We start from the raw sequence: 14,247 nt of genomic DNA, 5'->3' as shown, positions 1-14,247 counted from the left end.
CACAGTCACATCAGTCTCTGTACAGAGGAGCTTACACTCTAATGTCCCCTCCCCCCCACAGTCACATCAGTCTCTGTACAGAGGAGCTTACACTCTAATGTCCCCTCCCCCCCCCCCACAGTCACATCAGTCTCTGTACAGAGGAGCTTACACTCTAATGTCCCCTCCCCCCACAGTCACATCAGTCTCTGTACAGAGGAGCTTACACTCTAATGTCCCCTCCCCCCACAGTCACATCAGTCTCTGTACAGAGGAGCTTACACTCTAATGTCCCCTCCCCCCACATCACATCAGTCTCTGTACAGAGGAGCTTACACTCTAATGTCCCCTCCCCCACAGTCACATCAGTCTCTGTACAGAGGAGCTTACACTCTAATGTCCCCTCCCCCCCACAGTCACATCAGTCTCTGTACAGAGGAGCTTACACTCTAATGTCCCCTCCCCCCCACAGTCACATCAGTCTCTGTACAGAGGAGCTTACACTCTAATGTCCCCTCCCCCCCACAGTCACATCAGTCTCTGTACAGAGGAGCTTACACTCTAATGTCCCCTCCCCCCCACCGTCACATCAGTCTCTGTACAGAGGAGCTTACACTCTAATGTCCCCTCCCCCACAGTCACATCAGTCTCTGTACAGAGGAGCTTACACTCTAATGTCCCCTCCCCCCACAGTCACATCAGTCTCTGTACCAGAAGAGCTTACACTCTAATGTCCCCTCCCCCACAGTCACACCAGTCTCTGTACAGAGGAGCTTACACTCTAATGTCCCCTCCCCCACAGTCACATCAGTCTCTGTACAGAGGAGCTTACACTCTAATGTCCCCTCCCCCCACAGTCACATCAGTCTCTGTACAGAGGAGCTTACACTCTAATGTCCCCTCCCCCCACATCACATCAGTCTCTGTACAGAGGAGCTTACACTCTAATGTCCCCTCCCCCACAGTCACATCAGTCTCTGTACAGAGGAGCTTACACTCTAATGTCCCCTCCCCCCACATCACACCAGTCTCTGTACAGAGGAGCTTACACTCTAATGTCCCCTCCCCCCACAGTCACACACTATTGAACATTTATATAGCTCTGACATATACCGCAGTGCTGTACACAGATCACTGAGCGCACCCCCCACAACTTTGGGGGGGATTTTGTCAGCAGGTCCCGGCCAATGATTCCTGGCCTGGACCTGCTAATCCGCTGTATCCAATCACATTCCAGAGCCCTGTGCTGACAAACATGGGGTTCTGTACAGAGGGAATGATCTCTTTGTTTATTCTCCCTGCACAGAACAATATCAGAAGACATTATTAGACACACAGTTAACCCTTTGATCGCCCGGGATGTTGACCCCCTTCCCAGCCAGTGACAGTGTATATCAGTAGCACTGATCACTGTATTGGTGTCACTGGTGATGTCATTGGATCGGTGTACCTCCCAGTCAGTGTCAGATTGCTCGCCACACTATTGCAGTCTCGTCTTTGTTTGCCGCCATTAGTAATATAGAAAAAATGAATAAATAAAAACTCCAGTATACAGTGAGGGGGAGGGGGGGGGGGGGGGAGTATTTGATCGGCTGCTGAACCGGAACCAGGGAAGGCAAAATGTATTTTATTTTTTATGCACTGCAACCACACCGCATCTGTGGAAGAGTGCAAGCTTGCCTCCGTGTGCGTCCTCCTCCAGTGGTTTGAGGTCTGAAGCTGCTTCTGCAATCCCAATGTGAAAGCCCGAGGAGTGCTTTCACACTGAGGCGCTGCGCTGGTAGGACATCAAAAAAAGTCCTTCTTTGCAGCGCTTTAGGAGCGTTGAATACACGCCAAAGCGCCTGAAAAATGCCCCAGTGTGAAAGGGGTCTTAGCGGAGCACTCGGCTCCCAGTACACAGCGGGAGCCAATCGGCAGGCGTAGCCCGACTCGCGCATGCGCCGTAGGGAATCGGGCAGTGAAGCCGGAGCGCTTCACTTCCTGGTTCCCTCACCGAGGATGGCGGGGGGCAGCAGAGTGACGAGCGATCGCTCCTCCTCTGCTGCGGACGGCGCTGGACTCCAGGACAGGTAAGTGTCCTAATATTAAAAGTCAGCAGCTGCAGGATTTGTAGCTGCTGGCTTTTAATGTTTTTTTTTTCAGCGGAGCTCCACTTTAAATACAGTTAAAAAAAAGAAATCTCTGTATTGGTTTGGTGGGGGAGGGGATCCCAGAGGTGCCGCAGTACATATGGCGCAACGCTTGCATCATGCGGAGTTTACAGACAGATCTGAGATGATCAGGAACTCGGGGGCGTGGCCTCAGCTGGAGGAACCTCAGGGCTCGTTTTGCACTCACTGACCGGACATCTTTGTTTACAAAACAATTTCTTGCTAGAAAATGACTTAGACCCCCAAACATTATATACTGTGTGTGTGTGTAATATATATATCATTTTTAGCAGAAGCCCTAGAGAATAAAATGGCAGTCATTGCAATGTTTTATGTCAAACTGTATTTGCCACAGCAATCTTTTTTAAACACATTTTTTTGGGGTAAAAAAATACACTTTAATGAATAATAATAAAAAAAAAACACACAATAGTTACCCCAATTTTGTATAATGTGAAAGATGATGTCATCCATCACCATTCATTTCACATCCATCCTCATTCTAATGCCCCGTACACACCATCACTTTATGTGATGAAAAAAAATGACGTTTTTAAAAACGTCACTTTAATTGACCGTGTGTGGGGGAAAACGTCATTTTATGTCTTCTAAAAAACGACCAAAAAAAATTGAAGCATGCTTCAATTTTATGTGTCGTTTTTCAAAAGTGCACTTTTTACTTCACAGAAATTGACCGTGTGTAGCAAAAAACGTTGTTTAAAACTACGTTTTTTCACCCGCGCATGCCCAGAAGCTACTTATGAAGTGAGCTTCAATGGAAAAACGTGGTGAACGTAACCTCGCTTTGCAAGATCATTGTGAGAAAAAACGATGGTGTGTAGGCAACTTCGTCTTTGAAAATTGAAGTTTCAAAAACGTCGTTTTTTACTTCACAGAAAATGTCGTTTTTTTTCATCACATAAAGTGATGGTGTGTACGGGGCATAACTCATCCATCCCCATTCATTTCTCATCCATCCCCATTCATTTCTCATCCATCCCCATCATAGGTGTGCGCAGCCTATTGCATTAGGGCAGGGGTCTCCAAACTGCGGCCCGAGGGCCAGATGTGGCCCGTTGCTAGCCTTTATCCGGCCCTTGGGGCACAATTACTCCCACTGACATGAGGCACTATTGCTCCCGTTGACACTAACAATGGGGCACTATATTATCCACTGATACCAATGATGGGATACTATTCCTCCTACTAATAGGGGGAATACTCCTCTTCATATTGACCACCAACCCTGAGGCCATATTTGTTCTCACTGATGCTGGGCCCGTGACATTTTCTTCCTTTGCCGGTACCAATCCGGCCCTCCTAAAGTCTGAAGGGCAATCGAGTGGCCCTTTGTTTGAAAAGTTTGGAGACCCCTGCATTAGGGTGTGCACCCCAAATGTATTAAAGCATGGACGGTGTCAGTAGGGCAGTGGACACTGTAAGTCAATTTTTATTTATTTTATTTTTGCAATTTCTTTTTAGAAGTCCCATTCGGTGGCATTGGTGCAATATCAGCAGGGGGGGATCTGCACCTCACAGGGTAATTTGGGCGTGCCCAGGCACTTTCGGCACACCCCCTGCGCATGCCTATGTTCCCCATCCACGGCTCGCCGTGCCACATCCTGTTGTGTTTGTGGGACAGGAAGTGAAGGGGAATCATCCAAGGGGGGCACTTGTCTCCATGACAACCATATAAGGGGGGATTTATCTTACTTTGGAGAGATTTCCTCTGACTTCCTGTTGTGTCTGTGGGACAGGAGGTGAGGGGGAACCTCCACAGCCTCATAATAAAAAGGGGGTTAAACACTTTTATGTTGCGCAGGATGTAAATATGATAACATTGGCCATAGTCTGGGGGTTCCAGGCTGCCCTCAAACTGCCTGACTTGTTTGGAGTGCCCCGTGTCCTATAGACAGCTGGGGCCGGATTCAGGTAGGAGATACGCCGTCGTATCTCTGAGTTGCGGCGTCGTATCTATGCGCCTGATTCAGAGAATCAGTTACGCATAGATTTCCCTAAGATCCGACTGGCGTAAGTGTCTTAATATGCTAATTAGGTAGATACGCCGATTCACAAACGTACGTATGCCCGGCGCTATTTTGTTACGTCGTTTACGTTAGGCTTTTCCGGCGTAACGTTGTTCCTGCTATTATGAGGCGTAAAATGTTAAGTATGGACGTCTTTCCGGCGTCAAATTTTGAAATTTTTACGTTGTTTGCGTAAGTCGTCCGCGAATAGGGCTGGATGTAATTTACGTTCACGTCGAAAGCAATGATGATTTGCGGCGAAATTATGAGCATGCGCACTGGGATTCTTTCACGAACGCCGCATGCGCCGTTCGTAAAAAACGCGGGGTCAACAGTAATTTAAGTAAAACACGCCCACATCATCCCCATTTGAATTAGGCGGGTTTACGCCAGCCCACATACGTTACGCCGCCGTAACTTAGGGCGCAAGTTCTTTATGAATACGGAACTTGCGCCCTAATTTACGGCGGCGTAACGTATCGGAGATACGTTACGCCCGCACTAAATTACGCAGGGCTATCTGAATTTAGCCCCTGGTCTTCATAAAGCATCCCGGGGACAGTACTGGGGGAGTCTGAGCTTATTCTCTTTCTTAAAAAAAAAAACAGGCAATATAAAAGGGCAGCCCGTCTCCATGGAGACGCCTCACAGGGGAAGAGGCGGAAGGGACGTGAGGACCCCCTCCGCTCAGCTGACCACTCACATGACCGCAGAAGGGTCAACGCAGGGCGGGGCCGAAGAAGCAGAAGGGGCGGGGCTGAACTGTGAGTGACGGAAACGCAGCTAGCTTTGTTAGCGGGTGGGGCGGGGCTGAGGGCGGTGAGGGCTGGCAGGGCGGGGCTCTAGGTGACGAGGGATGTGTGTAGGTAGGGCGTGTCTGATCGCTGGCAGGGCGGGGCTCTAGGTGACGAGAGACGTGTATAGGTAGGAAGGCGTGTGAGGTCATGTCGGGGGCGGGGTCGCAGGTTATGTCAGGGTGCCGCCCCCCTCAGGTGAGCTCAGTCGCTCGGTGTAGTAGGCGATGAGCTCGGTGCCGGATTGGGTTCTGGTCTCAGTGACCGCGGCTCTGGTGGTTCTCCTTCTGTTGGCTCTGTTTGGTTTGGGGGCGGGGTTCCGGAGGCGGGGCTTTAAGCTGTGAAAGGGGGGGTGTGTGTGGGAGGGGCTGACCACAGTCCAGTGGTTGTCAGTACAGAGTGGTCAGAGGTTGAAGATGAGCTCTGTGCCGGACTGGGTGTTGATCTCGCTGATTGCGGCGCTCATCGCCCTCCTCCTGCTTACTCTCTTCGGATTGGCCGTCTATTCGGGGCTGTTGACCGAGGTGGAGGTGAGGGCGGGGCCGCCGCCGATCCGCGGGGTGGTGGTCGCCTACAAGTTCCGCGTGGGACCGTACGACGAGAGCGGAAACCTTTATACGGAGAGTGTCAGCCTGGCGCCAAAACTGGTCTCCGTCGGGGTCTACTATGACAACCCCATGAAGGTGAGAAGGGGGGGAGGGGTATATGGGTGGGCCGGGGGTAATGGAGGGTATCAGACATGCTGGGGCAGTAGAGGGCACCGGAGGGGCCAGAGGATATGGAGAGGCTGGGGCACTAGAGGGCGCTGGAGGGGCCAGGGGTAAGAAGAGGGTATGGAGAGGCTGGGGCAGTAGAGGGACCAAGGGTAAGGAGAGGATATGAAGAGGCTGGGGCAGTAGAGGGCACCGGAGGTAAGAAGAGAGTATGGAGAGGCTGGGGCAGTGGAGGGGCCGGAGGTAAGAAGAGGGTATGGAGAGGCTGGGGCACTAGAGGGCGCTGGAGGGGCCAGGGGTAAGAAGAGGATATGAAGAGGCTGGGGCAGTAGAGGGCACCGGAGGTAAGAAGAGAGTATGGAGAGGCTGGGGCAGTGGAGGGGCCGGAGGTAAGAAGAGGATATGGAGAGGCTGGGGCAGTAGAGGGACCAAGGGTAAGAAGAGGATATGAAGAGGCTGGGGCAGTAGAGGGCACCGGAGGTAAGAAGAGAGTATGGAGAGGCTGGGGCAGTGGAGGGGCCGGAGGTAAGAAGAGGGTATGGAGAGGCTGGGGCACTAGAGGGCGCTGGAGGGGCCAGGGGTAAGAAGAGGATATGGAGAGGCTGGGGCAGTAGAGGGACCAAGGGTAAGAAGAGGATATGAAGAGGCTGGGGCAGTAGAGGGACCAAGGGTAAGAAGAGGATATGAAGAGGCTGGGGCAGTAGAGGGCACCGGAGGGGTAGAGGGTAAGTAGGGGATATGTAGAGGTTAGGGCAGTAGAGGGTACTGAGGGGCCAGGGGTAAGAAGGAGATATGGAAAGGCTGGGGTAGTAGAGGGCACTTGAGGGACCGGGGGGTAAGAAGGAGATATGGAAAGGCTGGTGCAAAAGAGGGTACTTGGTGGGCCAGGGGTAAGAAGAGGATTTAGAGAGGTTGTGGCAGTAGAAGGAGGGGCCAGGTGTAAGAAGAGGATATGGAGAGGCTGTGACAGTAGAGGGCACTGGAGGGGCCCAGGGTAAGAAGAGGATATGGAGTGGCTGAAGCAGTAGAGGGCACTGAGGGTAAGCGGAGGATTTAGAGAGGTTGGGACAGTAGAGGGTCCAGGGGTAAGAAGAGGCTGGGGCAGAGGACGCTGAGGGTAAGAAGAGGATATAGAGACTCGGGCAGTAGAGGACGCTGAGGGTAAGAAGAGGACTTGGAGAGGTTTTGGGCAGTAGAGGGGCCAGGGGTAAGACGAGTCTATGGAGAGACTGGGGCTGTAGGAGGGGCTGGAGTAGAAAGAGGATATGGAGAGGCTGGGGCAAAAAAAGGGTACTGTGGGTAAAAAGGTTGAATGAAGCATCTGGGTGTAATGGGTAAGTAATGGGTGCTGGAGGAGCCAAAGGGTTGTAATGGAGTGTGGTGTAAAAAAGTGAAGGAAAGGGGTAAATGGGCCCAGTCTAAAAGGCAGGAGACGGTGGGGAAAGGGCAGAGGTCACAAGAGAAGAAGGATGGGCCAGGGGTAAAAGCAAGTCTAGGGCAGGAGGGAGCCTTTAAAATCCTAGATGTAGTCTGGGCTGTTCATGGGGGTGATGGGGAGGGATCAGGGAGGTCCATCGTGGTCATCGGTGGTCGGGTCTTGTGCAGTACATATAGATAGTCTGGGGTAATCCACACGGGTTATTGTGGGGTCAGTGTGGGTGATGGTGGGGTCCATGGTGAGAAGGGTTGGTTGTGGTGTGCTGGGTGGTTCATATGGATGATTGTGGGGTCCATGAGGGATGATGGTGGTACCCAAGGTGAGAGGGGTTGGTGGTGAGGTCTAGGACAGTCCCAATCGGTGACGAGTCTTTGGGGGTGGTGGTGGGACCCAAGGTGAGAGGGGTTGGTGGTAAGTTCTAGGGCAGTCCCAATCGGTGACGAGTCTTTGGGGGTGGTGGTGGGACCCAAGGTGAGAGGGGTTGGTGGTAAGTTCTAGGGCAGTCCCAATCGGTGACAGGTCTTTGGGGGTGGTGGTGGGACCCAAGGTGAGAGGGGTTGGTGGTGAGGTCTAGGGCAGTCCTTATCAATGACGAGTCTTTGGGGGTGATGGCAGGGTCCAGGGCTGTTCATGGGGATGGTAGCAGGACACAGGGCGACAAGGGGTGAGCTCTGGAGTTGTCCATGAGGGTGATGGTGAAACCCAAGGTGAGAGGGATTGGTGGTGAGTTCTAGGGCAGTCCCAATCGGTGACGAGTCTTTGGGGGTGATGGTGGGACCCAAGGTGAGAGGGGTTGGTGGTGAGGTCTGGGGCAGTCCATATCGGTGACGGGTCTTTGGGGGTGATGGTGGGACCCAAGGTGAGAGGGGTTGGTGGTAAGTTCTAGGGCAGTCCCAATCGGTGACGAGTCTTTGGGGGGGTTGGTGGAGTCCATCATGGGGATGGCAGGACACCAGGGCGAAAAGGGTGAGCTCTTGAGTTGCCCATGGGGGGGTGATGTCCAGTTCAAGGACAGTCCATGGGGGCAATGGCAGGGTCTGGGGTGAGAAGGGAGACTGATGGGCCCGGGTGAAGTGGGGTAACACTAGTGTTGGGGTATTAATGTCAGACGCGGCGGGTGAAGAATGTCGCACACGGCGGAGGGCTGCGATTGTCTATTTCTGTAGGTAGAACGTTCTAGAACATTCCTCGGTATTATTGAAATGGTAAATCTCACTTTGTATCGTCTCTTTATCGCCCCGCCAGGCCGGTGTCACCTCGCCGCAGTTTATTTCTGCACTTCAGTAATTTGGTGACGTGAGGTCGGGGGAGGGGGAGGGGGGTCGTGTCTTTGTAATAAGTTGCATTTGGTTGCGACCGGGCCGGGAGATACAGAAATACATAGCAACCCCTCCCGGGGGGGTATCACCAGGTTATTCTAAGAGCAAGCACGCCTCTGGGGGGGCAACGCTAAACTGCCTCCCGGGAACGCCACTCGTACTCGACGCTGGAACTCAGGTGTGCGGCAGGTGTGGGCGGCGGCGGCAGATTTACACCTCCGCCAATCCCGGGCTTCTTCTTCTCAGCTCAAAGATGGTGATGGGGGGGGGGGGGGGGCATTAAAGAGACTCTGTCATGCCCTGATTGAGATACCAGCTTTTCTGGTTGTCGATCGTTCGCCTTTAATACTTCCCCCGCAGATCAGGAGTTTTCACTTGCTGCATGCTTGATATGGATCAGTGACTGTATTGAGCCCAGGCAGCAGCAATTTTTTTAGGAGGGGCAACATTGGCGTCCTCCATGCTTGGGGTGCTCCATGCTTGGCGGTCCTCCATGCTTGGGGGTCCTCCATGCTTGGGGGTCCTCCATGCTTGGGGGTCCTCCATACTTGGCGTCCTCCATACTTGGCGTCCTCCATACTTGGGGTCCTCCATACTTGGGGGTCCTCCATACTTGGGGGTCCTCCATGCTTGGCGTCCTCCATGCTTGGGGGTCCTCCATACTTGGCGTCCTCCATGCTTGGGGGTCCTCCATGCTTGGGGGTCCTCCATGCTTGGGGGTCCTCCATGCTTGGGGGTCCTCCATACTTGGGGTCCTCCATACTTGGGGTCCTCCATACTTGGGGTCCTCCATACTTGGGGTCCTCCATACTTGGGGTCCTCCATACTTGGCGTCCTCCATACTTGGGGTCCTCCATACTTGGCGTCCTCCATACTTGGCGTCCTCCATACTTGGCGTCCTCCATACTTGGCGTCCTCCATACTTGGCGTCCTCCATACTTGGCGTCCTCCATACTTGGCGTCCTCCATACTTGAGGATCCTCAAGAAGAGTCGGCCATGAACCAGACATAATGGGGTTGGTGTTGCGTACAGTAAACGCGGCGCGGCTCCCGTGTACGGCAGGACGGGATGTTTACGTGTAAACGCAGCGCGGTGTTTACACCACACAACGTTTTGTTTATTGTGCCGCAAAGTCCTGCCTCGTGTGCCGCCACTTTTCAGATCCTTCCAACAATATACAATGTTGCTTTTAGCTGCTTGTCTGTTTTTCAACAAGCTTTATTGCAAGTAGTGCAAACTGACCAAACTCTTACACAAGTGGGGGTGGCGGGGGAGGGGGGCAGTAAGTTTGCAATACTTACAATAAAGCTTGTTGGGCATGAAGAAATGTTTTCTCGCGGGGCAGACGCCCGAAAAACTTTTGAGACGTGTTTTTACCGGTCCCTATTCCAAAACCAAGGAAGAAATTGGTCTTCAGATGTGAAATAAATGAAGTTGTTTGGGTTTCCCCTGTTGGGCCTCTTTGTAGACGGGTCACATGACGGGTTTCTCCTCTCTTCCAGGTTCCGGTGGAGTTCTGCAGGTACATAGTGGGCAGTATCCTGAGCGAAGGCGATGAGAAGCCGCTGCCGGATCACGTCCGGATATTCCGCAAACACGGCTTCAAGTTCTGCGTCCTGCCGGAGGTGAACCATGCGGTGATGGCCACCTTCCCGTACACCACGCCCTTCTCCATCCAGCTCGCCACCACGCGGGTGCACCCTGCGCTGGAGCGCTACGTCAAGGTAATCCTTCTTTCTGTCAGTCTTAGGGGTCACATGATACTCCCCCCTCCTGGTCACATGGTCTCTGTCAGTCTTGGGGGTCACATGATACTCCCCCTCCTGGTCACATGGTCTGTCAGTCTTGGGGGGGTCACATGGTTTCTAGCTGTTTTTGGGTTCACATGATTGTCCACCTCCTGGTCACATGGTCTCTGCCACTCTTGGGGATCACATGATGGAACTCCTCCCGGTCACATGGTCTATAGAAGTTTTGGGGTTCATATGATGGTCCACCTTCTGATCACATGGTCTCTGCCACTCTTGGGGTTCATATGATGGTCCATCTCCTGATCACATGGTCTCTAGCAGTTTTGGGATTCACATGATGGCCCACCTCCTGGCACATGGAATCTAGAAGTTTTGGGGTTCACATGATGGCCCACCTCCTGGCACATGGTCTTTCAGTCTTTGGGCCACATGACAGTCCATCTCCTGGTCACGTGGCCGCTGTCAGTCCTGCGGATCCTATCACATGGGCTCTGTCAGTCTTGGAGATCATATAATGGTCCACCACCTAGCACATGGGCTCTGTTAGTCTTGGGGACCACCTGATAGTCTACCTCCTGGTCTCATGGGCTCTGTCAGTCTTGGGGATCACATGATGGTCAAATTCCTGGTCACATGGTTTCTAGCTGTTTTGGGGTTCACATGATTGTACACCTCCTGGTCGCATGGTTTCTGTCAGTCTTGGGGATCACATGATGTTCCACCTCCTGGTCACATGGTCTCTAGAAGTCTTGCGAGTCACACAATAGTCCATCTTCTGGTCACGTGATCTCCGTCCATCTCGGGGATCACATGATTGTTTGCCTCCTGGTCACATGCTCTTTGTCGGTCTTGGAGTTCACATGACGGTCCACTTTCTGGTCACAAGTACTCTATCAATTTTGGGGTTCATGATTGTCCACCTCCTGGTCACATGGACTTTGTCAGTCATGGCAGTCCAGTTCCGTGGCTCAGGCACTGCAGTCTCGTCTTGCTGGTAAATATTGTGGAAGAGCCGATCTGTAGAGAAGGCCGTGGCGGCGATCACCTATGGGAGGAACCCCTCATAATGGGCACAGCGGGTGTATAGACCCGGGAACTCAGAACAGGGATGGTGGGAACCTCTCATAATGGGCACAGCGGTTGTACAGACCCAGGAACTCAGCAAAGGGGTGGTGAGAACCCCTCATAATGGGCACAGCGGTTGTACAGACCCAGGAACTCAGCACAGGGATGGTGGGAACCCCTCATAATGGGCACAGCGGGGGTACAGACCCGGGAACTCAGCACAGGGATGGTGGGAACCCCTCATAATGGGCACAGCGGGTGTACAGACCCGGGAACTCAGCACAGGGATGGTGGGAACCCCTCATAATGGGGCACAGCGGGTGTACAGACCCGGGAACTCGGCACAGGGATGGTGGGAACCTCTCATAATGGGCACAGCTGGTGTACAGACCCGGGAACTCAGCACAGGGATGGTGGGAACCCCTCATAATGGGCACAGCGGGTGTACAGACTCGGGAACTCCGCACAGGGATGGTGAGAACCCCTCATAATGGGCACAGCGGGTGTACAGACCCGGGAACTCGGCACAGGGATGGTGAGAACCCCTCATAATGGGCACAGCGGGTATACAGACCCGGGAACTCAGCACAGGGGTGGTGGGAACCCCTCATAATGGGCACAGCGGTTGTACAGACCCGGGAACTCAGCACAGGGATGGTGGGAACCCCTCATAATGGGGCACAGCGGGTGTACAGACCCGGGAACTCAGCACAGGGATGGTGGGAACCCCTCATAATGGGCACAGCGGGGGTACAGACCCGGGAACTCAGCACAGGGATGGTGGGAACCCCTCATAATGGGCACAGCGGGTGTACAGATCTGGGAACTCAGCACAGGGATGGTGGGAACTCCTCATAATGGGCACAGCGGGGGTACAGACCTGGGAACTCAGCACAGGGATGGTGGGAACCCCTCATAATGGGCACAGCTGGTGTACAGACTCGGGAACTCAGCACAGGGATGGTGGGAACCCCTCATAATGGGCACAGCGGGTGTACAGACCCGGGAACTCAGCACAGGGATGGTGGGAACCCCTCATAATGGGCACAGCGGTTGTACAGACCCGGGAACTCAGCACAGGGATGGTGGGAACCCCTCATAATGGGCACAGCGGGGGTACAGACCCGGGAACTCAGCACAGGGATGGTGGGAACCCCTCATAATGGGCACAGCGGGTGTACAGATCTGGGAACTCAGCACAGGGATGGTGGGAACTCCTCATAATGGGCACAGCGGGGGTACAGACCCGGGAACTCAGCACAGGGATGGTGGGAACCCCTCATAATGGGCACAGCTGGTGTACAGACTCGGGAACTCCGCACAGGGATGGTGAGAACCCCTCATAATGGGCACAGCGGGTGTACAGACCTGGGAACTCAGCACAGGGATGGTGGGAACCCCTCATAATGGGCACAGCGGGTGTACAGACCCGGGAACTCAGCACAGGGATGGTGGGAACCCCTCACAATGGGCACAGCGGGTGTACAGACTCGGGAACTCCGCACAGGGATGGTGAGAACCCCTCATAATGGGCACAGCGGGTGTACAGACCCGGGAACTCAGCACAGGGGTGGTGGGAACCCCTCATAATGGGCACAGCGGTTGTACAGACCCGGGAACTCAGCACAGGGATGGTGGGAACCCCTCATAATGGGCACAGTGGGTGTACAGACCCGGGAACTCAGCACAGGGATTGTGGGAACTCCTCATAATGGGCACAGCAGGGGTACAGACCTGGGAACTCAGCACAGGGATGGTGGGAACCCCTCATAATGGGCACAGCGGGTGTACAGACCCGGGAACTCGGCACAGGGATGGTGGGAACCCCTCATAATGGGCACAGCGGGTGTACAGACCCGGGAACTCAGCACAGGGATGGTGGGAACCTCTCATAATGGGCACAGCTGGTGTACAGACCCGGGAACTCCGCACAGGGATGGTGGGAACCCCTCATAATGGGCACAGCGGGTGTACAGACCCGGGAACTCAGCACAGGGATGGTGGGAACCCCTCATAATGGGGCACAGCGGGTGTACAGACCCGGGAACTCAGCACAGGGATGGTGGGAACCCCTCATAATGGGCACAGCGGGTGTACAGACCCGGGAACTCGGCACAGGGATGGTGGGAACCCCTCATAATGGGCACAGCGGGTGTACAGACCCGGGAACTCGGCACAGGGATGGTGGGAACCCCTCATAATGGGCACAGCGGGTGTACAGACCCGGGAACTCGGCACAGGGATGGTGGGAACCCCTCATAATGGGCACAGCGGGTGTACAGACCCGGGAACTCAGTACAGGGATGGTGGGAACCCCTCATAATGGGGCACAGCGGGTGTACAGACCCGGGAACTCGGCACAGGGATGGTGGGAACCCCTCATAATGGGGCACAGCGGGTGTACAGACCCGGGAACTCAGCACAGGGATGGTGGGAACCCCTCATAATGGGCACAGCGGGTGTACAGACCCGGGAACTCGGCACAGGGATGGTGGGAACCCCTCATAATGGGCACAGCGGGTGTACAGACCCGGGAACTCGGCACAGGGATGGTGGGAACCCCTCATAATGGGCACAGCGGGTGTACAGACCCGGGAACTCAGTACAGGGATGGTGGGAACCCCTCATAATGGGGCACAGCGGGTGTACAGACCCGGGAACTCGGCACAGGGATGGTGGGAACCCCTCATAATGGGGCACAGCGGGTGTACAGACTCGGGAACTCAGCACAGGGGTGAATTGGTTGTAGACGGGGTGTTCCTGTTTTGATATTTCTGGGTTTATTGTAAATAATAAATCCTCTACATTGTTTCCTTTTTGTATCTCAATTTTTTTTTTATTTGACATTGTTGTCGGACTTCGGCCCTCAGGAAATCCCTTTTGTAGTCTCCCTGCAGATGTGGGTCATCGTCCATTAGGTGGCATGTGGACACAACGTATTGGGGACAGCGATGGGCTCTGTGCACACAATAGGAGATTGGAGGGGGGAGGGGGGTGGCAAATTTTG

The 14,247-nt window shown here is 54.0% G+C and overlaps 1 protein-coding gene across 1 annotated transcript in view; it reads left to right on the top strand.

Annotated features, from left to right (window-relative positions):
• Positions 1 to 5,299: 5,299 nt before the first annotated feature.
• TEX264 (testis expressed 264, ER-phagy receptor) overlaps positions 5,300 to 14,247 on the top strand; it is a 15,789-nt gene continuing 6,841 nt past the window's right edge. The window contains exons 1-2 of the mRNA XM_040358710.1: positions 5,300 to 5,636; positions 9,927 to 10,148. Coding sequence (XP_040214644.1) covers positions 5,370 to 5,636; positions 9,927 to 10,148 — 489 coding nt within the window. The 5' untranslated portion in view covers positions 5,300 to 5,369. The remainder of the gene's footprint in view (positions 5,637 to 9,926; positions 10,149 to 14,247) is intronic.

The sequence above is a fragment of the Rana temporaria genome, chromosome 7 (genome assembly GCF_905171775.1).
Source record: "Rana temporaria chromosome 7, aRanTem1.1, whole genome shotgun sequence".
Classification (NCBI taxonomy): domain Eukaryota; kingdom Metazoa; phylum Chordata; class Amphibia; order Anura; family Ranidae; genus Rana; species Rana temporaria.
Note: the sequence above shows the minus strand (reverse complement) of the source record. Positions and strands in the feature narration are given on the sequence as shown.